The 24,835-nt window shown below is 49.1% G+C and overlaps 2 protein-coding genes across 3 annotated transcripts in view; one reads left to right on the plus strand and one right to left on the minus strand.

Annotated features, from left to right (window-relative positions):
- The window catches only part of LOC309533042 (MAM and LDL-receptor class A domain-containing protein 1-like), a 383,106-nt gene that overhangs the window by 260,161 nt on the left and 98,110 nt on the right, over positions 1-24,835 (minus strand). The window lies entirely within an intron of this gene.
- FGF12 (fibroblast growth factor 12) overlaps positions 1-24,835 on the plus strand; it is a 239,911-nt gene that overhangs the window by 86,323 nt on the left and 128,753 nt on the right. Inside the window, exon 1 of one of the 2 annotated variants that reach the window (XM_082224574.1) lies at positions 10,416-10,515. The exons of the other annotated variant lie outside the window; for it this stretch is intronic. Within the exon in view, the coding sequence (XP_082080700.1) occupies positions 10,428-10,515 (88 nt within the window). The 5' untranslated portion in view covers positions 10,416-10,427. Of the gene's footprint in view, positions 1-10,415; positions 10,516-24,835 lie in introns of those variants that run through there. 2 annotated transcript variants of the gene reach the window in all.

Below are 24,835 nucleotides of genomic sequence, written 5' to 3' on the forward strand. Positions count from 1 at the left end.
AGTCATTAAAAATCTCCCTAAACAGGGCTGTCTTCTAAACGTCAGATAGTTGTTTATTTCTTTGACATCTGATGGGAGGGTGCCACCACTGAGAAGGCCCTCTGCCTGGTTCCCTGTAACTTTGCTTCTCGTAGGGAGGGAACAGCCAGAAGGTCCTCGGAGCTGGACCTCAGTGTCTGGGCTGAACGATGGGGGTGGACACGCTCCTTCTGGGCAGAGGCTGTTGAGGGCTTTAAAGGTCAGCAGCAACACTTTGAATTGTGCTTGGAAATGTACTGGGAGCCAGTGTAGGTCTTTCAAGACCAGTGTGATGTCATTCAAAAGAGGACTGGACAAATTCATGGAGGACGAGGGGGCTATCAATGGCTACCAACCACAATGGTTGTGTCCCACCTCCTCTGTCAGAGGCCAGCAATGCTTCTGAACGCCACTTGCTGGGAAAGGCAGAAGTGGAGAGGGCTTTTGTGTTCGGATGCTGCTTTCCCAGCCACTGTGACAACAGAATGCCGGACCAGATGGCCTGATCCATCAGGCTCTTGTTGTGAGCAGCCTTTGCTCCTCTTTGCTGATGTTGGTATTGCTTGTTTAAAACTGGGAAGCCTAGATTTTGTACTTGCTGCAAGGACTCACTGGCAGGCCAGGGACTTGACCGCTTCTGCAGAGCACTTTTGCACATTTTTGGCATGGAGCAAATGGCAAAGGCTAGGCTTGCAGCCAAGATATGAGCCAAATCCAGCCCTCTTTCCCAGCCCTTTCCCTTCCTGCCAGCAACACAGAGCCTTCCTTTGCCCAGGTCCCGTCACAGAGCCAAACCATCCTTCTCAAAAGCTGCACTGTTGGTCACTGATGCCTTTGCCACGAGCACCAATGAATGTTTGTGGACATCCCGTGACATCACAACAGTGCACCCAGTGGCAAACTGAGTCAAGGTGATTTTTCAGGGAGGCAACAGCCATTTTTAGAAATGATTTTAAGGTAGCTAGCAAGACCAGCTTAACATTAGCATGCGGTTCCAAGGGGGGGGGGAGGAAACATGATTGCCTGGGTGTGGGGAGGGTGAAATATTTTAACTCTTGATACCTGCTGAGGGATCATCCTTACTCTGGGAGTTTTCAGCAGGTGGAAGCCCATGGGAGGGGAATTATTTGTAGGGCTAAATATTTTTCATGAATAAATACCTTCCAGACACCACTGCTATATATATGTTACAAAAGGTGGAGATTCCACCCTAAGCCCTGTATCTGCTTGAAGAGTCCCAGACCTGGAGTGGAGGAGCAAGGATACCTACAGACCAGGGAATATGTTGAGTCCAGTGTTTCCCAGACTTTGGGGGGCCAACTCCCCCTTGGTTCCATAAACTCATCCTCAGTGCTCCCTACCATATAAAAAGTATTGTTCAAAATAGTGGTTTGCACAGCCCGCTAAGGAAGATAATAACACAATAAGATTCAAAATAGGGACAGTTAATTGCTCATTTATCCAAAATCCAATTCACAGAATTATAGAACTGCCATGGGTAGGCAACCTAAAGCCCAGGGGCCGAATGCGGCCCAATTACCTTCTCAGTCTGGTCCGCGAACAGTCCAGGAATCAGCGCGTTTTTACATGAGTAGAATGTGTGCTTTGATTTAAAATGCATCTCTGGGTTATTTGTGGGGCATAGGAATTCGTTCATTTTATTTCCCCCCCCCAAAATATAGTCTGTCCCCCCACAAGGTCTGAGGGACAGTGGACCGGCCCCCTGCTGAAAAGGTTTGCAGACCCTGCCTAGTCCAACCCCCTGCAATGCAAGAATGAGACTATTTAGTTTAATTAATTGAACCAAGTGGATGCACTTGACCCAGTCGTATTGGCTTTTCAAACTCCGATACAGTGGTACCTCGGGTTACATACGCTTCAGGTTACAGACACTTCAGGTTACAGACTCCATTAACCCAGAAATATTACCTCGGATTAAGAACTTTGCTTCAGGATGAGAACAGAAATCATGCAGCGGTGACACGGTGGCAGCAGGAGGCCCCATTAGCTAAAGGGGTGCTTCAGGTTAATAATAGTTTCAGGTTAAGAACGAACATCTGGAATGAATTAAATACTTAACCCGAGGTACCACTGTAGTCGTTTACACCTTCAAGACTTACTACACCTTGTCTCTTAGCACCCCCCAAGTAATACCACTGACCTCTGGAAGTCACAGAATTGTAGAGTTAGAAGGGATCTCAAGGGTCATCTAGCTCAACCCCCTGCAATGCAATGAGAAACTGAAGCATCCATGTCAGATGGCCACCCAACCTCTGCTTGAAAACCTCCAAGGAAGGAGAGTCCACCACCTCCCGAAGAAGTCCATTCCACTGACAAATTTGATGTTTAGTTGGAATCTCCTTTCTTATAATTTGAATCTGTCAGTTTGGGTCTTACCCTCCGGAGTTGGAGAAAATAAGCTGGTTCCACCTTCCATGAGACAGCCCTTGAGATATTTGAACATAATACCTCCTCTGTCTAGTGATGTAGGGAAGTGAGAGCTGGACCATAAAGAAGGCTGATCGCCAAAGAATGGATGCTTTTGAATTCTGGTGCTGGAGGAGACTCTGGAGAGTCCCATGGACTGCAAGAAGATCCAACCACTCCATTCTGAAGGAAATCAGCCCTGAGTGCTCACTGGAAGGACAGATCCTGAAGCTGAGGCTCCAAGACTTTGGCCACCTCATGAGAAGAGAAGACTCCCTGGAAAAGACCCTGATGTTGGGAAAGATGGAGGGCACAAGGAGAAGGGGACGACAGAGGACGAGATGGCTGGACAGTGTTCTCGAAGCTACCAGCATGAGTTTGACCAAACTGCGGGAGGCAGTGGAAGACAGGAGTGCCTGGTGTGGTCTAATCCAGGGGGTCATGAAGAGTCAGACACAACTAAATGACTAAACAACAACCACCTCCTCTGTCTCCTCTTTCCCAGACTAAAGATACCCAACTCCCTCATCCCTTGGTTTCCAGACCCTTGATCATCCTGATTGCCCTCCTCGGCCCATGTTCCAACTTGTCAACATTCTTCTTAAACTGTGGCGCCCAGAACTGGACACAGTGTTCCATCCAGGTGTGGTCTGACCAAGGCCAGAGTGTCTCACAAGTCCAGATTGCGGACTGTGCTTTTTGCTCCCTGCCTTCTATGAAATGTCAGCGTAGTGAGTGATTCATCTCTGGGACTGGAGCCGTTTTCTCACCTGCAGGAGCAGAGGCTGCCAGTGTTTGAAGCAACAATCATTATCGTGCCCGTGGCTCCCTTGGGGGGGGGGAGCAGCACCTGGGCCCTGTGGGTTGGCAGATGGAAAACTCCGGAAGCTTTGCAGCATTTCTGATAATAACTGGGGACAGGCAGCATGTGCAGGCGAGCTCAAACTAGCCACAGGCAGTCACGGAAAACGGACTCCTGTTAGTGGCTGCCCCAGTCCACATCTTCTGTGCGATATAGGATCCTGATGGAGGTGTATTAAATGAGGCATGCGGTGCAGAACATATTTCACAATAATGGTGTGTGTGTGCAGTGGCGTAGCGTGGGGGTGCAGGGGGGGCCGGCCGCACCGGGCGCAACATCTGGGGGTTAGGGTTAGGGGGTGCAAATTACTTGCCTTGCCCTGGGTGCTGACAACCCACGCTACACCACTGTGTGTGTGTGTGTGTGTGTGTGTGTACCAGGGGTTCCTATAGGGAGCAGTGGGATTACTTAGGGGAGCACTAAGAGGCAAGGCGGCGGCAGGGGTGCTGGTGAAGGTGCGTCCTTCTGAGCACATGGATCGCTGATTTATGATTGACCCAGTCAGAGGCTTGAGTGAAACGCCTTCGTCGCTTCCTGTTTCTGCTCTTGCTGCTTTCAGAGCTATTGCCCTGGTCCTGACATTTGTATTTACGGTTCTGAGTTGTCACAAAGTAGCCAGCCATTGTAACAGCTATTGATTTTCTTATGAATTAGTTACCATACATCTGTGGTAGGTGAAGGTGAAGGTTTGTGCATGTTTGGCAGCCCTGTTCAGGGAAGTTTTTAATATGTAACGCTGTACTGTTTTTAACACTGATTGGGAGCCGCCCAGAGTGGCTGGGGAAACTCAGCCAGATGGGCGGGGTATAAATAATAACTTTATTATTATTATTATTATTATTATTATTATTATTATTATTATTATTATGTTTGGTGAGTAGTTTTATATATTTAATTATTTTATGCTACAGATTTCCTTCACACTTACATTTTCATTAGGAAGGATGCATAAAAATATGTTTCATACAATATTATTTGCCATATATATATATATATATATATGCAGGTTTTGGTGTCTTCGGGTGTCTTCCCGTGTAAGAGTCGGGGTGTCTGTGCGACGTTTCGACGAGGTCTCACTCGTCATCTTCAGGCTGGTGCTTTCGGCTTCTTGTTACTGGAACAGAGCAGAGTCTGGTGTTTGAGTTCCTATAAATACTGTTGAGGGGTGTGGTGTATAGCCTCCAACGTTCTGGGCAGAGAGGAAGTTCCTAGATTAGTGTGCCTTTTCTTCTTTTGTTCCTTAATTACTTGAGGGATATCTTGGGTGATTTCATGAGTGATATTCTGAATACCACTGGGTGGGTCATTAAGTGTATGACCCACCCAGTGGTATTCAGAATATCACTCATGAAATCACCCAAGATATCCCTCAAGTAATTAAGGAACAAAAGAAGAAAAGGCACACTAATCTAGGAACTTCCTCTCTGCCCAGAACGTTGGAGGCTATACACCACACCCCTCAACAGTATTTATAGGAACTCAAACACCAGACTCTGCTCTGTTCCAGTAACAAGAAGCCGAAAGCACCAGCCTGAAGATGACGAGTGAGACCTCGTCGAAACGTCGCACAGACACCCCGACTCTTACACGGGAAGACACCCGAAGACACCAAAACCTGCATTCCTGTACCCGTGAAAATCTACGAAAGCATATATATATATATATATATCTACAAGATTAGTTCATAGCATGTATTTATTTTTTTGTGCACCAATGAAATACACTCGTGCCTATAAAGTTGCATTTTTGGGGAACCCATAGCTGTAAATTGGATTTTGAATAAATGCACAATTAAATTTTACTGTTTTGAATTTTGTCATTGTTATGAACCGCCTTAGTAGGTGGTGCAAACAGCTATTCTGAATAACAGTTTTTATAGGGTAGGGGGCACTACAAATGGCTTTATGGAACCAGGGGGGCAGTGGCCATAATTAGTTTGGGAACCACTAGCCTAGACAATGAAGCATGAAGTGCATGTGGAACTCCCTACCACAGGATGAAGTAATGACAATCAACCTGAACAGCTTAATGTCAGAAAGTTCTTGCTGAAGTTTAGACAGAATCACCTTTCTTGTAACTTGAAGCCATTGGTTCGAGTCCTACCCTCCAGAGCAGGAGAAAACAAACATTCTCCCTTTTCCATGGGGCAACTCTTTAGATATTTGAAGGTGGCCATCATATCTCCTCTCAGTCTTTTCTTTTCCAGGCTCAACATACCCAGCTCCTTCAACCGTTCCTCACAAGGCTTGCTTTCCAGGCCCTTGATCATCTTGGTCGCCCCCCTCTGCACACTTTCCAGCTTGTCAACATCCTTCTTAAATTATGGCACCCAGAATTGGACACAGTATTCTAGGTGTGTTTTGACCAAGGCAGAATAGAGTGGCATTATTACTTCTCTTGATCTGGACACTAGACTTCTGTGGATGCAGCCTAGAATAAAGTGTAAAGGGACCCCTGACCATTAGGTCCAGTCGGAACCGACTCTGGGGTTGCAGCGCTCATCTCACTTTATTGGCCGAGGGAGCCGGCGTACAGCTTCCGGGTCATGTGGCCAGCATGACTAAGCCGCTTCTGGTGAACCAGAGCAGCGCATGGAAACGCCGTTTACCTTCCCGCCAGAGCGGTACCTGTTTATCTACTTGCACTTTGACGTGCTTTTGAACTGCTAGGTTGGCACGAGCTGGGACCAAACAATGGGAGCTCACCCCGTTGCGGGGATTCGAACCGCCAACCTTCTGATTGGCAAGTCCTCGGCTCTGTGGTTTAACCCACAGCGCCACCTGCGTCCCACAGCCTAGAATAGCATTAGCCTTTTTTGCTGCTGCACCACACTGCTGACTTATGTGAAGCTTGGGGTCCACCAAGACCCCGAGATCCTTTTCACATGTACTGCATATGATCCCAACGGCCAGCTGTGGGTCAATGAAACCTCTGGGCTTGGACTGCTCCTGTTTCTTTCCCTTGCCTGCCCTCCAGCAAGGCGGTCTGTGTTGCTATTCTGTGTTCCTGCATCACACCATCCAGGAGCACACCATCATTAAAGGTCTGTTGCTTCTTGGGCTAAGAGGCTATGTCTGGCAGCTTGTCTCTCACCCTTCTCTTCCTATCCCAGTTCTGGTTTAATTACAGCCCTTCCTCCTTCAGTCTCACAGACCTTCTGCACAACTGCCTGCTCCTTTATTAACGGCCAGTGTTCAGTTCTGTCTGGTTTCATTCACATGTCAGGCATCTTTTAATTTGGATTTTGTTTATCAGTTGCCTATCATCAAATACCTCAAAGCGATGTTGCAGCAAAAGGATCAAGAATCAACAACATCTTCAAAGAATTGGAGAAATCGAGAGATATCTAGCCACACTGGCAGCATATCTCTTCTTTCTCATGTCCAAAAATGCAAGAAGGGCTTTTTCACTTGCCAGAAGCTCGGCTCTGCCCTCGCCGGTCCTGGAAGGATCCTTTAAAAAAGTCCCATATGCTCAGAGACTTTGCACCTGTTCATTGGGGGAGATAGGAAGCCCAGAGCACTTGTTCTTTAGATGTCCCTTTTATGAAGAGGCACAAAGTGAGACCATTGATCCCCTGCTGGTGAGGCTCGCTGACTTCCCGGAAAAGCAAAAAATTGACATTTTCCTGTTAGGCAAAGATCATAATATGACCCGGATGGTCACCAGATTCTGTGTACAGATCTGTAGGCGCAGACCATCCCCCGACCCAAACTAGTTCGTTAAGAAAATCCCCAAACTTGGTTCCATGGGTGACTCTCTGCGGTAGCTTAAGTTTTAAGTGTCTATACGCTTATCACATTTATAAATTTTAAATTTATGGTTGTACATTGTTTTAAATGTTTGTTTTCCTTCCGGGATTGTACCCCCAAGTGTGTTTTATAGGCTGGTCTCCGACCGTAATAAATTATCTATCTAACAGCTTCAAAATTCTATATATGCAGAGAATTAAAAACAATTTGATAGAAAAAGATAATTTCAAAAAGGTTCAAACTGTACAGCCTGTTAGAACATACAAACGTAAGAGTAGGCTACCAGTGGTGTAGCATGGGTTGTCAGCACCCGGGGCAAGGCAAGTAATTTGCGCCCCCTAACCCGTGGATTTGCACCCCTTAACCCTAACCCCCAGATGTTGTGCCCGGTGCGGCCGGGCCCCCCTGCACCCCCCCACGCTACACCACTGTAGGCTACTGGATCAGGCCAATGGCCCATCTAGTCTGGCGTCATCTTCTCCTAGTGGCCAAGCAGCTGCCCATTATGGGAAACCTGCAATCAGGATTTGAACACAAGAGCAACTCTCTCCCTGCCTGCAGTTTCCTTTCAGAAGCACTGCTGCCTTTGGAGGCAAAGCAATAGCCGTCAGGGCTAGGAACCATCGCTAGCTCTCTTCTCCATGTATTTGGGAGGAGAGGGTGCTGGCCTCGAGGGCCCCACTGGCCTGGTCCGGAGCAGGCGCTTCTCACGGTCTTCTGTTCTTGTTCTGCCCAGTGCCTCTGCGGAATTCTCGGAAGGCCGGGAGGGCCGCGCATCCGGCCCCCTGCAAGAGTGGGGGTGGTGCTCTGGTGCTGGCCATAAGCTCCTTATCCCTCTCCCATGACCAGCTGTTGAATCCATCGCACAAAAAGCAGATTAGTCTTGCAACAGGCGGCAGGAATAATGCAAATTAACCCAATATTTGCAGCTTTGCCGCTTCTGGGAAACACTTGTGCGGCTTGGACGTGCTGTTGATGGTGACAGTGACAAGCACTTTGCACAACTAATTCTGATCGTTGTTTTCCTCCTGTTAAAGAGTTTGATTACTTTTTAGCAATTGTATAGGATTCTGGCTTTTTTTTTTGCATTTTGTTGGTGCTGCTTTGATTTGTGCGAGCCACCCTGCTTACCCATGTGGGGGAAAGGTGGAATATAAGCAAATATAATAATCACCACAGAATTGGACTGTGCTTGATGCAAACTGGGGGAGATGTCTTTGCAGAGAAGCATTGAATGGGGGTGGGGAGAGGACTGAGGGAACATGCAGGGCTGGTGCACTGAGTAGTGGCTTATGCTCAAGGTTTAACGTATCATGGGGGAGGGCTGTAGCTCAGTGGTAGACCATCCTTGCAGGCATCTCCAGAGAGCTGCTGCCAGCCAGTGTTGACAATACTGAACTATATACAGCGCTATTTTTCTAGTAAAGAGGTCATGGAACGCAATGGCGCCCACAGAAGAGGTGACAGAACTGAGTTCCTGTGAGTTCCGGCTGGGAAAAAAGTCCTGGTTGTATAAAGCAGTTTCCTAGGTTATGCTCACTAAGATTTTAGCATGGCGGCACAGAATTTGCCTGTCCTCCACAGTGACCATCAGACAGGCACCTGTGGCCCTGATGTTTAGATGCTTGCTTAAAGCCCACCTTTTAACTGGGGCATCCCCTGGAAGAGGGAGGGATCCAGCTATGTTGAGGCTTTCAGCTGATCTACCTGTCAACGATGTACAGTACTTTGTTCTTGTTTCATGAACATAACCTTGCTGTTGTTTGCATGCTGTTCACCACCACAGTATTTTATTTCTTCTTCTTCTTCTTCTTCTTCTTCTTCTTCTTCTTCTTCTTCTTCTTCAAAAGCAAAACAAAACCCTGAAACCACAGGAAATCCTGTGTGCAGGAATTGACTGACTAGTCACTGGTGAGAGACTGGCAGTTTGCCCATAGAACCATAGAATTGGAAGGGACCCCCCAGGGCCATCTAGTCCAGCCCTCTGCAATGCCGGAATCTTTTTGCCTGGCATTGGGCTCTAACCCACAACCCTGAGACTGAGAATGTCATGCTCAGAAGGCCCTCTCTCCTGTCCTCCAATTCACATGACTGAACCTGCTGTTCTTTTCTTTTAAAGAAAGAGCTCTCGGTGTGTTACCGTTTGAGGTGTTCTTGATTTTCAGGGTACTGTGCCTGATTTCAGAAACGGTTTGGTAAATTAATTCTCAAGAGTGATAAACGTGTTAAAGAAAAATGAAATCTCGCGGGGAAGGGTTTTCACTGATGTTGCAAAGGCTGGAGACTGAGGCTGGACCGGCTTAAAAAAAAACTTTTAATTTTCTTTATTGATTTATTAACAAAAGTGCAAACAGCACAAAAAGAAAAAAGAATAAAAAATCTAAACCCTAAAGCGTCACAGCCTGGAAGGACGAAAGTGCAAAGACAGAGGGCAGCTCCTAAGGGATAATAAAGTATTAACTCATACAGGGATTCACTTTACAGATAATGAAGATTGATACAAAATAGTATGAAAATTATTTTCCACCTGTCATTTCCAACATTATTGAGAATATAGGTTCCCCATAGTCTTAAAATGCGGCAGATGATTGCATGTATGGATGACACTGTGCGTCAGTTTTTGCATATGGAATACAATCAAACCATATCTATTTAGAAAACGGTCTTTTGAGCCGGGATAGCTTTGCTGTAGACTTGTTGGGACCCAGGAGGGGCTGGAAAGAGTGAGCGGGAATCGCTTCCCAAGCTCCCTGGACTGGGGAGGGAGGAAGGAGAATGGGTGCTCCGGTACCCCCGCCCCCCCCGTTAAGGTAAGCAGGTGCAGAGGAGGACGGGGATCCAAGCTGGAATGTGTAGAAGAGAGATTTGTCTGTTTGGGCGTGGGGGGGGGGGAGTCTCTTTCTGTCCTTTCCTCCTTTGCATAGACAGCCCCGCTTTGCCACCCGCCCAGTCCAGCCAGTGCCTCGGTTCCAGCAGGAGCGTCTCCCCAGCTGGCCAGCAGGGGGCAGGGCGAAGCCTCCCGGCGCGCCTCCTCCGGGCATTGACGTCCTCCCCCTCCCCCCACTTTCCCTTTCCAGCCAGCCCTGCAAAGTCCCACCAAGTCGCGCCGGAGCAGAGCCGCAACCTCTGGGCGACTCCGGCTCGCGGCTGCCGCTCCCTTCGTCGCCCGGCCGCCTCCATGCGCCCCTCACCCGGACCTCTGGGCTGGCGGGTGATGGGCCGCGCCGCTGCCTGCCAGGAGGGGGGCGGCCAGTAGCTGCGGGAGCGGGGGGAGTGGCTGCTGGTGGTGGGAGGGGGGAGGGAGGGAGGGAAGGGGGCTCGACTTTCCAGGCTTCCAGAGGGAGGGGTCGGCCCCGAAGAGGAACTCGATGAGGATTGTGGGGCTCTTCTGGACCAAAGGCTCGCATATGCTGCAGTGTCTCTGTGGAAGGCGCCTGAGTTCCAGCAGTAGTCCAGGTGGGCTGCCGGATCGCGCCCTCCCCATCTCTCCTGTTCCCCCCCCCCCGCACTCCTCTGCCCCCTCCCCTGGTCGCTTCCCCTGGTGCTCCGGGCGGGGGTGGGGCGCGGAGAGGCGCCGCTGGGCCGGGAGGAGACGGATGAACGGCGGCCACTTAGCCAGGAATATTTATAGGACTTGATCCCTGGAAAGGCGCGCGGCAGGCAGGCAGAGCGCGCTCAGCGGCTGTCCGGGCGACCTCCGGGGCTGCTGCTGCTTCGGTGCGCCCACGCGGAGGAGCCGGTAGCCGCCGCCGCCGCCGGGGGTCGACCTTGACCGGCCAAAAGGGGAAGCTTCGGCCGCTGGGGAGACGGGAGGTCGTTCCTTCCAGGATGGCCGCGGCGCGCTAGGCGCTCTCCAAGGTGCTGAAAGGGCAGCGCCTGGCTCTTCGGGGTGCCGAAAGACCAATGCGAGGTGCGCTCTCCATGGTGCTGAAAGGGTAGCGCTTCGCTCTCCGAGGTGCTGAAAGGGCAGCGCATGGCCCCGGGGTATTTACAGGATCATAGGAAGCTGCCTTCTCCCAAATCGGAACCGGTGGCAGCAGCAGAACATCTGTCCCAGCTCTGGCTGGAGAAGCAACTTGTTGAGGAGAGGCTTTCCTGCCTCATATCCTCACCTGCTTAATAGGAGGAATTCATTTACAACTCTGACATGTTCCTAAAGCTCCCTGCCCCAGAGGTGGGTTCAGGGGGCCCAATTATTCAGGCTCTTTCATGAACTGATTTTGGAAGCCTGCCCCCCCATCCAGATATATAGCTTGCTTTTGTCTATTTGATAAGATTTCTTACGCTAAGCCTTCGCCATAAGGTTGCAGGGTAGCGGACAGCAAAGTGAAACAGGTGTGGTTTTTTCTGGTTTTTTTTTTTTTAAGAAAAGTAAATAAAAGAAGTAAAACAATATTTGACAACTGTCTTCAAATATCTGATGGGCTTTCCCATGGCAGAGAGAGCAAGTTTCCTTTCCGCTGCCCCAGAGGGTATGGATCTGAACCAACGGGTTCAAATGACAAGGAAGGCGATTCCAATTCAACACCAGGAAGAACTTTCTGAGGGTAAAAAGCTGTGCAATAGCAGAAAAGACTCCATGGAAAGGTGGTGAGGTCTCCTTCATTGGTGATTTTTAAACTGAGGTTGGCTTGCCATCTGTCAAGGATACTTTTGCTGTGGTTCCTGCACTGCAGAGCGTTGGATTAAATGACTCTTGGAAGTCCCCTCAAAGTTTAAGTTCCATCATTCTATGAATTCCCAAGAAAAGCTGCAAGGATAGAGTTAAGTCAGAGTTAACCAACTCCCATCACCCTGACAACGCTAGCTGAGCCTGATGGGAATTGTAGTGCAGCATCCTTCAGAGGGAACCATGTTAGTCACCTCTGGGTTACAGGAAAGCGAAGAGCTGAGTCTTTTGGTGCTAAGAGAAAGGGACTCTGTATACTCCCAGAGGCATTCTCTTCTGTATTTCCCCACACCCCTTAAGGCCAAGCCCTGATATTTTCAAACAAGTTGCAAAGCAAGCAAAAAAACAACAAAAACAAAACAAAAAAATGAAATAAAAAGGGGACTCTGGATTCTGCTAAGGTCTTTGAAGGATTCTTTCACATCTGCAAACCTGGAAACAGAGTGAAGTGTAATGTGGATACTGACTCGTGGACCTCACACTGTGGAGTTCATTTTGGGACTCCATCACTCACAGCTCTGTCTGCAAGTGAGAGCCACGAGTTCCTGCCCTGCAGGTGATATATTTGTGCATGTGTGAATGTGACTTCCGCATCTGAAAAAAGAACTTGCCCAAACATAATGTACGAGTTGGGCCTGATGGCAACCCAACGTTATTCCGCAAGAGTTTTTCCCTGCAAGCAAATGCCCCAAGTGATGGAAAATAATGACCATCATGCTTACCAGACGTTGTGCCCCTTTAATTTTCCCACTTCCTCAGTGACTCTGCAGCAGCCCCTGGCCTTATTTTGGAAGATATATGGCCATAGCCCCAGAGAGGTACAAAATATGTTCTCCCCCCTTGTTGGACTGACCCCCTAATAGTGTGCATGTTTTCAGGTTGCACAGCTCTTTTAATCAATAACAAAATGTTGTCTCTTTCCACCCAATGAATAGTTACCTGTGATTCAAAAGCTTGCACATTCCTTTATATCAGCAAAAGCTAATCTTCTAAAAAAAATAATCCCAATAACTTCATTAAATATTTTGCTGCTTTGTTCCTCAATATAAAACAGTTCCTTGAGAAAACCTACATCCCAATTTAATCCATTTCCCCACTAGGTTGATAAGGTACTAGGGCCTAGAATCATAGAGGCATCAAACTGTAGAATCATAGAATCACTGAACCGTAGAATTGGAAGGGACCCCCAGAGTCATCTAGTCCAACGCCCTTCAATGCAGGAATCTCAGCTAAGGCATCCAGGACAGATGGCCATTTAAGTTCAGCTTAAAGATCTCCAAGGGAGAGGAGCTCACTCACTACCTTCTGAAGGAGCCCATTTACCTGGGCAGTGCTGCTGTCCCCTCTTCAAACTCCTAAATCAGGGTTAGGGAACATCTGTGGCTCTCAAACGCCAACTCCCATAACCCCTGACCATTGGCTGCTGTGGCTGGGAGCTGGAGTCCAGCAGCGCTTCTTTACTCATCAGTGAATGGCTGCTGGAGGGTTGGGTCCAGAGAGTAGCAGTGAGGTGTACACCCTGCCCCCCCCCGGCATTTGTGCTGTATGGTGCCACAGAGCAGACTTTTATTCCCAGTGCTATTCAACATCAATGTTGAAACTGTTGAAAGAAAAGGTAAAGGACCCCTGACCATTAGGTCCAGTCGTGGCCGACTCTGGGGTTGCGGTGCTCATCTCGCTTTATTGGCTGAGGGAGCCGGCATACAGCTTCCGGGTCATGTGGCCAGCATGACTAAGCCGCTTCTGGCGAACCAGAGCAGCACACGGAAATGCCGTTTACCTTCCTGCCGGAGTGGGACCTATTTATCTACTTGCACTTTGACGTGCTTTTGAACTGCTAGGTTGGCAGGAGCAGGGACCGAGTAACAGGAGCTCACCCTGTCGCGGGGATTCGAACCGCCGACCTTCTGATCAGCAAGTCCTCGGCTCTGTGGTTTAACCCACAGAGTTGTGTTGAAACCGTGGCAAGTAGTCAGTAGGAAATTTGGAGCCCAGTATCAGCCCAGTGTCATCGGCCCACTGGTGACACTCGGCTCTCTTTCTCCATAACTTCTGGCTTTGCTAGCCCTGGATTGGTGCCTGACTGCATTGTTGGTCTGGATGAGGGCAAGAAAGCTGAGCTTGAATCCCTGCAAGAATGAGGTTTTGTGGACGAGAGTTTCCCATGTTCCGAATATCAGCCTGCTACCTGCTCTGGATAGGCTTGCACTTCCTCTGAAGCAGAAGGGCCACAGCCTGGGAGTTTTCCTTGATTCATCTTTGTTGTCTGAGGCTCAGGAATTACAGGCAGGGGAAGTTTCTTTTGCCCTCTGGTGCTGCTTTTTGGCTGCCCATAGAAGCATCTGGTAGACTACTGTGAGAGCAGGGCGCTGGACTAGATGGGCCCTTGACCTGGTGCAGCTCCTGAGCTCTTCAGATGTGGTGTAAGTCAGCAGCCATATATGTTGGACTTCAACTCCCATCAGCCCTTGCCAGCTCAGAGCATGGTGGGAGGGTATCACCACCCCCCCCCCGCCGCCTATGCAAAGATCAAAACAGCCTGGCTATGCGCCTGACATTCTGGACCGGTGTTGAAAGTCTATACTTGCCCAAATGGACCAAATAATTGTTCCATTTACGCTTCTAGCCTTTGAATGCTGCTATTGGGTTTTTTGTTTGTTTTTGTTTTTGTTTTGGCTTGTTTGTTTTTGCAGCAGCAAAGATTTATTTTTATAAATGTGGAGCACTTTAAAATGTATTTTCTTGTTTTCCCAACTAGGTGTTTTGTCTGTGAAGGAGGAGGAAGTGGGAAAGGAGGTGGTATACTTAGCAACCTATCTGTCTTTCTGGCATGCAGAGGTCTTTCTAAACATTTGGCTTCTAATCAGAAAGCTATTGGCCATCTTATCTGCATGCAGAGAATGGAAATTTAAAACTTTTGCTGTTAGTTTCCTTTTGTTGTTAATTGTTTTATTGATGCCTAACTAAATGCAACAAGGTTTTTACTTCAGCTGGCCCCCTACCAAGCCACTTTTCACACAATTAGAATGGTAGAGTTGAAAGGGAACCCAAGGCTCATCTAGTCCAGCCCCCTGAAATGCAGGAATTTGCTATGTTCATTGCAAGGAAAAAGAAAGGACTAGTTGCACAGCAATCCGAATCTGGACGTAAGCAACACAATGGGACTAACTTTGAAGTAAACATGTGTAGGCTGGACTTCTATTGTTAATATAGGAATATGCAAGCTTTCAGTTTGCACAGAGTCCTCTCTCAGCTGTGCACTGCACTCTGTGAAATATGAAGGCTTTTAATAAATGGCTTCCAAAAGCTGCTGTGGTTCTGTAGCAATCTGGGTCATAGAGGAGCTCATATCCAATGCACTCGTTTTCAGGAAAGCTCTCAAATGTTTCATTTATTTCAGCAGGAAATGCAGTTTCATTTGTCTCTGCCCATTTCGTGGGGACTGTTCCTAATGTTGGGCTTTTTTCATCTTTGCCTTATACTTCGTTCATTGAGGGCATGTCTGTCTCTTGAGGAGGAGTCCAGCACAGACTCTTTCCTGCTTTGGTGCACATCAGAACTACCTACAGAAGCTGTTGATTCTCTCCACCGCTGACTACTTTTCTGTGGTGATTTGGGCAGGGCATTCAACCTCTTGGGTGACATTCCCACTTATAAAGGGAAGGACGAGCATGCTCAGAGATTAAGGCTGCTGTCCTATATGCACATTTAAATGGGAGCAATCCCCATTGACTTCAAAAGGACCGACTGCTAAATGGAAACCTTATGGACGTGGGTGGTGCTGTGGGTTAAACCACAGAGCCTAGAACTTGCCGATCAGAAGGTTGGCAGTTCGAATCCCCGTGACGGGGTGAGTTCACATTGTTCAGTCCCTGCTCCTGCCAACCTAGCAGTTTGAAAGTACGTCAAAGTGCAAGTAGATAAATAGGTACCGCTCCAGCGGGAAGGTAAATGGCATTTCCGTGTGCTGCTCTGGTTCGCCAGAAGTGGCTTAGTCATGCTGGCCACATGACCCGGAAGCTGCACGCCGGCTCCCTCAGCCGATAAAGCGAAATGAGTGCTGTCAGAGCTGCTACCAGGTCCCAGCTCACATAGGACCACGCCACACAGCGTCCACTTTAAAAGAGTCTTTATTGAGTTACAGGTTTCATTTCCGAACTGCAGCGTGCAGCTCTACACCTTCTGCTCTAGGTCGGCGAAGACCCGTCTGAGTCCCCGCCTCTTGCACACCAGCTTAATACCCTAGCCTTGCTCCACCTCCTTCGCCTCTCCCTACGTCTCTGGGTCCTTCTGCCCCCCTGGGCCTCCTCCCTTCTACTCTCCTCTGACGCTGACCCCCCTGATCCTTCTGCCTCCTTGCGGCGGGCTTTAGGACCTGGCTCACTCTCCGGGCTGCTTACTGCTCCAGCTTCCGCTGCATTTGAACTTGGCGCGCGCGCCCAACTCTCTACTTTCCTCTTAACCGTTGCCTCGCTCTCTGAGGAGGGCGTGACCACCCCTGACTCGTGCCCTCCCTCCTGCTGACAGCCTCCGGAACCCGATGCCTGGCTACCTTCCTCCCTGCTGCTCTCAGTCTTGAGCGTGGGTCCCGACTTCCAGCTGCTGCCGCCCTCAGTTATGAGCGTGGGTCCCGACTTCCAGCTGCTGCTCTCTGAATCTCCTCTGTTCCCTTCCTCCTGGGGTGTCCCCCCGGATCCCCCCCTTGCTCTGCTCACTGGGGCTCCCTTTTGGGAATCCTCTGACTCACTGCTTAGGCTTGGAGATCTCGGGTCGTCATCATCACTCATTCTCCCTTCGGCTTCCTCCCCCTCGCTCTCTGTTTCCACCCTTCTCTGCGTCTCTGCTTCTGAACCCCTGACAAGTGCCTCAACCCCAGAGTCGGTCATGACTGGACCTAATGGTCATGGGCCCCTTTACCTTTACTTTAATCCCCATTGACTTCAATAGGACTGACTGCTAAGTGGCAACCTTAGGATTGCCCCGACACATGAGTGGCAGCTACGGAATTACTCTTATGTTGCTTAAAAAGCTCATTCCCCCTGACCCAGCTGTGTTTATCAGCTCCTGAGAGATAGAGGAATCCAGAATGTTCAGGCAATTCGGGAACTGATATAATTCAGCCTTCCCCAACTGGAGTCCCTGAGATATTTTGGACTACATCTCCCATCAGCCACAGCCAGCACACCAGGGGTGGATGGGAGTTGTAGTCCAAGACACCTGGAGGACTGGAGAAGGCTGATAGAACCGGCATTTGTCCTGTCTTGGGGCCACCACATGAGGCCCCCAATGGGAACAAAATCTCTGTGTTATAATAATGAATGCTTGATTAAGTGGAATTTTAGCAAAGGTGATGGTTTGACTAATTATGCTACCTTCAGAATCCACCTAAAAGTTAATGCTGCTTCCTGAAAAATTTGATGGGGTGCCTGTGGATTTTAATCCATGTCCTCCCAGTTATGATATTATTTTATGTTTTTTAACTCCACAATGGTCGGTTAGACTAAATGATAATGACTTTCCCCAGGGGTTTCATTTCAGAATGCCTTGATTGTTTTGTGGGGTTCCTAAGTGAACTCCTCTTTCTTTCTTTCTTTCTTTCTTTCTTTCTTCATGGTATTGCACTGAGTTTTTATTGTCTCCTGACTGCAGAGTTCCCTTATGCTTCTCACCTTTCCTGAAATGGAGATTTCTGTAATGGCAGGTGGCAGTGGTTTGCCCTCTTCCTTGGGAGTCCTTCTCCTGAGGCTGAGAGTGAGGCTCCTCTATATATTTAAAGGAAGCTCAGGATCTATTATGGGATGCGGGTGGTGCTGTGGGTAAAACCTCAGCACCTAGGACTTGCCGATTGCATGGTCGGCGGTTCGAATCCCCACGGCGGGGTGCGCTCCCGTCGTTCGGTCCCAGCGCCTGCCAACCTAGCAGTTCGAAAGCACCCCCGGGTGCAAGTAGATAAATAGGGACCGCTTTATAACGGGAAGGTAAACAGCGTTTCTGTGTGCTGCGCTGGCTTGCCAGATGCAGCTTGTCACGCTGGCCACGTGACCCGGACGTGTCTGTGGACAGCGCTGGCTCCCAGCCTATAGAGTGAGATGAGCGCACAACCCTAGAGTCTGGCAAGACTGGCCCGAACGGGCAGGGGTACCTTTACCTTTACCTTTACCAGGATCTACTTAAATAAGCATGTCTGTATGAGTAACCCATATGCTGCTGTCTTCACAGGCACTAATCTGTAGGTAAATTGCAAGTGTACTCCAGCATTCATGGAAAGATGCCTGTTAGCTTCAGATCACATCCCATGAATAAATATTACTAGAGCAGCTTTGTGTAAAGGTGGCACCTCTCTGAACTTTTAGATTACAGCACCGGTCATTGCTGACCATTGACTGAGCTGCTGATGGGATTTGTGGTCTAAAATATCTGAAGGGTATCAGGTTGGGGAAAGACTGATTGCAAAATCTCTCCTTCCTTCCTTCCCTCCTTCCTTCCTTCCTAACCCAGCCAGATGTGTGGAGTATAGTTGTTTATTTGTTTGTTTGTTTGTTTGCTAACCTTCTGCCATGCTCATATGTGACTAAAAAGTAGACAGCTTCATAAAGAGCAAGTGTTTGCAGGATTGGACCAGTCCACATGAGTAAAGGCCAGATGTGACACCTGGCCACAATGGCTCTGCTCTGCCTCTGAATGCCCGTTTCTGGAAACCACAGGAGGGGAGAGAGTTGCTCTTGTGTTCGAATCCTGCTTGCAGGCTTCCCTTTTGGGCGTTGTGGTTGGCCCCTGTGAGAAGAGGATGCTGTTTCAGCAGTGACCCATTTCCATATGGGTTCCTCCGAGTTAGTGGGTAAAAAGAACCCCCTTTACAGTTTACAAAGACACTGTTCAAGTCTCCTAACAGCAGTTTGCGTGTGTTTTTGGAGCACCGTAGCTTGGAGGAGTCGCTGGCTTGGCAACAGATGCCTTGTTTTCTTTCGCAAAGGGGTTTTTGTCCCCGGAGGGACGAATCCTCCTCTGTCGCAAGCAGACTCCTCCTTGGTTTTCCACAGCAAGAAACCTGCACCGAAGGAACGTTTGCTTGGAGAGGCGCTCTGGGAGTTCCCTCTTGGCCTGGGGGCTGGCGGCTCATTAAGGAGCTGAGGTGCCCTGACTTGAGACAGAAGCTGCATCGTTAGGTGCCATCGCTGACGCAGGCTTGGTGCCGGGCTCGGTCCGCGTTGATCTCCTGCTGGCACACCAGAGGGACCATAGAAGTGATTCACACTGTGTATACATTATACATTTAAAGCAGATTTCTCCCCCCCCCCCAAGAATCATGGGGACTGTAGTTTGTTAAGCGTCCTGGGAATTGTAGCTCTGTGAGGGGTAAACTGTAGTTCCTGGGATTCTTCATGACGTGCGTGGGTGCTTTAAATGGGGTGTGTAAAGGTAAAGGGACCCCTGACCATTAGGTCCAGTTGTGGCCGACTCTGGGGTTGCGGCGCTCATCTCGCTTTATTGGCCGAGGGAGCCGGCGTACAGCTTCCGGGTCATGTGGCCAGCATGACTAAGCCACTTCTGGCGAACCACAGCAGCGCACGGAAATGCCGTTTACCTTCCCGCCGGAGCAGTACCTATTTATCTACTTGCACTTTGATGTGCTTTCAAACTGCTAGGTTGGCAGGAGCAGGGACCAAGTAACGGGAGCTCCCCTCGTCACAGGGATTCGAACTGCCGACCTTCTGATCAGCAAGTCCTAGGCTCTGTGGTTTAGACCACAGCGCCACTCGCGTCCCACAAATGGGGTGCGTACCCAGCCTTAATCTTCACGGCTGGGAGCAGGGGGCAGAGTAGAAGGGTCAGCTTTTCCCAGGAGACTTGCAGTTCCTCTAAGCCAGTGATGGCCAAACTTGGCCCTCCAGCTGTTTGGGGACTACAGTTCCCATCATCCCTGACCACTGGTCCTTTCAGCTAGGGATGATGGGAGCTGTAGTCCCAAAACAGCTGGAGGGCCAAGTTTGGCCATCACTGCTATAAGCAGACCTTGACTGGGAACATGGAGGGCAGGAACACTGGCCATGCTTGAGGGGTGTTAGTCTTGCCCAGGGGTCAGCAACCTTTTTCAGCCGTGGGCCGGTCCACCTAGACCATGTGGTGGGCCGAACTTTTTTTTTTTGGAGGGGGGGGGGAGGAATGAACGAATTCCTATGCCTCACAAATAACCCAGAGATGCATTTTAAATAAAAGCACACATTCTACTCATGTAAAAACATGCTGATCCCCAGACCATCCACGGTCCGGATTTAAGAGGCGATTGGGCCACATCCGGCCCCTGGGCCTTGGTTTGCCTACCCCTGGTCTTGCCCCTTTAACTCTTTTTGCCACTCCCCCCTTTTCTCTCACCCCCTTATCTTTCTCTCTTAGGTACCCCTCCCCCTCTCTCTCCTTTATTGTATCTCCTCCTGCCACCCCCCTCTCTCTGCCACCCCCTTGTCTCTTCCGCTCACAGATTCCTCTTGCCAGAGGTCTGAATGAAGGGCTCCACCTCCTCATTCCATTCCTCCATCTGTTTCTGCGCTCTCTCTCTCTCTCTCTCTCCTTTTCTCTCTCTGGGTTCCTCTGCTCACCTGTAAGCAGTCCAGGGGGTGCACAAAGCCTTGGGGGGGAGGTGTCACAGTTTGACCACTCTGGTCCTTCTGGATCCTGCTGCTGGGTTGAAGGAGAGCACCGCTCGAATTTGGGACTGGGCACATTTCCTAGAACATTTGACCATCAAATTGTTCTCTGGAGGATCCAAAGCGCCTGGCTGGGATCACAAAAGCAAAGGATCCCTCCTGAGCTTTGGCAGGGAGCAACCTGGGGATCAGCCTTTCCAGCTGTCAGTCTCTGCCAGACTTTGGAATATCCTTCCCACACATGGAAGCTCACCTGATGCCAACTCTTAGATCTTTATGGTACTAGGCAAAGACAAACAAATAAAAAAAACAACCAGTCCTTTTAATATCTAGGTTAATCTAGCTTTACACCGCTCAAAAACTATGCTTTATTGTCCTGCTATTTCCTGCTGTCTTGTGGGATTACTTATTTTATTGCTTTTCTTCCTGGTTAGCTGCCCTAGGAGCAAGAATGCCAAAGGAGGCAGCAAAAATACTTTCAAAATAAATGGGTGAATAAGTAAATAAACTTTGCGCTGGGAAAATACAAAGATGGCGGAGTTTCCCCTGCATCTTTCTTAACCTTGTCACAGTTCTGATGGGAATCGGGGAGAGGTTATGATTTGTTGTTGTTTGGTCATTTAATGGTGTCCGCCTCTTCGTGACCCCCTGGACCAGAGCACGCCAGGCACTCCTGTCTTCCACTGCCTCCCTCAGTTTGGTCAAACTCATGCTGGTAGCTTCAAGAACACTGTCCCACCATCTCGTCCTCTGTCGTCCCCTTCTCCTTGTGCCCTCCATCTTCCCCAACATCAGGGTCTTTTCCAAGGAGTCTTCTCTTCTCAGGAGGTGGCCAAATTCTTGGAGCCTCAGCTTCAGGATCTGTCCTTCCAGTGAGCACTCAGGGCTGCTTTCCTTAAGAAATTATTTTCGCCTACCTCGTAGCAATTCATCACAACTTTCTGGTCTTGGCGGTTAGACATTGGAATATGTGTGCTGTGTTGGAGGATTGGGTATGGGCCATCATCTACCCCTCCTCTTGTGGATCCTGCCCGATGCCCTGCTGGTGGCTAGGGCCATGGCACGACCCCCGGTGACGTCATGGGGGAGCTTCCAGTTGAATTTGGGGTTTTTTTGTAAATAATTTTTATTAAGTTTCACATATTTATCATGTTGTTGTTTAGTTGTTTGGTCGTGTCCGCCTCTTCATGACCCCCCTGGACCAGAGCACGCCAGGCCCTCCTGTCTTCCACTGCCTCCCACAGTTTGGTGAGACTCATGCTGGAAGCTTCGAGAACACTGTCCCACCATCTCGTCCTCTGTCGTCCCCTTCTCCTTGTGCCCTCCATCTTTCCCAACATCTTGGAGCCTCAGCTTCATGATCTGTCCTTCCAGTGAGCACTCAGGGCTGATTTCCTTCAGAATGGATAGCCACCTTGAAATATCTGGAGGGCTGTCACATGGGAGATGGAGCAAGCTTGTTCTCTGGTGATCCAAAGGGCAGGACCTGAACCACTGGATTCAAAAGGCAGGAAAGGGGATTCCAGCTGAACATTAGGAAGAGCTTTCTGAGGATAAGAGCCATTCAACAGTGGAATGGACTCCCTTGGAAGGTAGTGCACTCTCCTACCTGGGGGGGGGGGTTAAGCAGAGGTTGGGTGGCCAAAAGAGGGTCTCTTTTGGTTAAACTAGAGGATCTCTTCCAGCTCTACAATTCTCTGGTTTTGATTTTAGCTTTGCATGTCTGCCCTTGATTGCGTGCGTGCTGTAGTAGCAGAGGACAGCTGGGGCTGTCAGGGTCCCACCTTGGGCTCGGTTTCAGTGTGCTAATCCATCCTGTCTGCTGCAGATGGCGTCTCCTCAGCCAACTGTGTCAGCCATGCCTCCTGACCCCGTCTCCCCTCCCCGTCTCAAGGCCCAGCCTCTGGGGCTTCAATCTCCTCCTGACGCTTGCGCAGGATGCCAAGAAGGGCTTGCGCACATACGATTTAACTCTCACCTCCACAGCACTGTTCAACGTACAGAGAACTTTTGGACCCTTGCTTCTTTGGCGAAGGGTTAAATCTAACCAGAGTTATTCAGGCATTTCTGTGTTGCATTAGGGAGAGGAAGGGAGCTTCATGTGGGCTCCCATTTACAATTTTACAGCTGCTGTTTGCATGACAGGATGCCAGATTACCTAGGGTGGAAGGGAGATCAGGATCTGCTGGTAGGGCTCCACGTGATCTGCAAGAGCAAATCCCAATTGTTTAACAAGAGCAACATCATTATTTATTATTGTTATCATCAATTTCTATTTACTACCTTTCACCCTGAGGTTCCAGGTAGGGTTACAGTTAAATCCTAGCATTTTGATAATATAATAATAATGATAATAATGGTACTGCTAATATTGCTTTTGAATTGTGTTTTGCCTAAGTCTCATGGCAATTTACAATCACCCAATAAAAGCAACAAACAAGTTGGTTTAAGAACCATACAAATGGACATCCAAGTTCGGGCTCAACCACACTGCAGCTTCTCCTGTGCCTACAAAGGAGGGGGCTGAGGGGTTTCCTGCTTTTCCTGCACTTTCTAGGCATGGGGTCCAAGCAGTTTTGCCTTCCCCCAGAAACCCACTCTTAAGAGCTAAATTGGGACAAATGGCAATCCGCTGAAAACCTGATGGTTGTTTGTTCTGATTCAGTGCTAAACTTCGGGTTTTCCCAGGGTGTGTGTGTGTGGATAAGACATATCCAGCTGCAGAAGCTTGTCTCCATTTGTTTCTGGAAACAACAAATAGCGGGCACCTGTTGTTATCTCAACAGCAATACTGTCTAGTGTCCGGTCAAGGGAAGTCATAGAACCACTCTATTCTGCCTTGGTCAGACCATACCTGGAGTCCTGTGTCCAGTCCTGAGTGCTACAATTTAAGAAAGATATTGACAAGCTGGAATGGGAGCAGAAGATAATCAAGGGTCTGGAAACCAAGCCTTATGAGGAATGGTTGAAGTTGCTGGGTATGTTTAGCCTGGAGACTGAGGGAAGATATAGTAGCTGCCTTCAAATACCTGAAGGGCTGTGACTGGGAGCGGCCACCGGGACCACATAACACCAGTCCCGAGAGATCTGCATTGGCTCCCAGTACGTTTCCGAGCACAATTCAAAGTGTTGGTCCTGACCTTGAAAGCCCCAAACGGCCTCAGTCCTGTATACCTGAAGGAGCGTCTCCACCCCCATCATTCAGCCCAGACACTGAGGTCCAGCTCTGAGGGCCTTCTGGTGGTTCCCTCATTGCGAGAAGTGAGGTTACAGGGAACCAGACAGAGGGTCTTCTCGGTGGTGGCGCCTGCCCTGTGGAACGCCCTCCCACCAGATGTCAAGCAAATAAGCAGCTATCCTATCTTTAAAAGACATCTGAAGGCAGCCCTGTTTAGGGAAGTTTTTAATATTTAATGCTGTATTGTTTTTAACACTTGATTGGGAGCTGCCCAGAGTAGCTGGGGAGACTCAGCCAGATGGGCGGGGTATAAATAATAAATTATTATTATTATTATTATTATTATTATTATTATTATTATTATTATTATTAAATGGGAACAAGCTTGTTTTCTCCCACTCTGGAGGGTAGGACTCAAACCAATGGCTTCAAGTAACAAGAAAGGAGATTCTGAATAATCATCAGGAGGAACTTCAATAAGGGCTGTTTGACAGTGACCTCGGCGAAGCGCTGGTCTCTCCTTCTTGGAGGTTTTTAAGCAGAGGTTGGATGGCCATCTGTCTTGGATGCTTTAGTTGAGATTCCTGCATTGCATGGGGTCAGACTGGATGACCCCCAAGGTCCCTTCCAACTCTGAAATCCTATGAACCCCTGGTAGGGCTGTGGATGACTCCTGTCTGAGACCCTGGTGAGCTACTGCCATTTAATGTAGACAATACTGAGTGTAAGGCAATTCTCTATGTTCCAATGATTTGTCCAATGCAACATCTGGGGGGCATTGCCACATTTTGCCCCCGACTCTGTTCTTGTGCCTTCAACAGCATCCTAACATGGAGAAATGTTGCCAAGTGAAGCTTTTCTTGGTGTAGAAATAAGTGACCGGGAAAAGCTTTAGAAGCTTAACTCCCGGGTGACAGCCGGCTGTTAGCATCACAAGAGCAGGGGCAGAAGAAAATATGGCGACCTGGGTCATGAGTTCAAGACGCAGGTTGGGAAATTCCAGACTTCTCGGGGCATAAAGGGGCAGCTCACGGAATTGCGCTGGCTCTGGCGGGTAGCGGGAGATCCCACTGCCTCCTGAAATAGTTTTAGCAGCCGGTATTTTGCTAGCAGTCAGCCTTACTGTATCTGCAGGCGGAAGCCTCCTATAAATAGACTGTCCCTCATGAGGAAAGGAGAGGGAGATGAGTGAGGCTCAATAATAATAAAAGCAGGGTGTGCTTCTCTTCTGCCCTGAAACTGCCAGGAACGAGGAGATTGGGTCTTGTAGGGAGAGACTGCTGC

Source organism: Podarcis vaucheri, assembly GCF_965113315.1.
Source record: "Podarcis vaucheri genome assembly, chromosome: 5".
Classification (NCBI taxonomy): Eukaryota; Metazoa; Chordata; class Lepidosauria; order Squamata; family Lacertidae; genus Podarcis; species Podarcis vaucheri.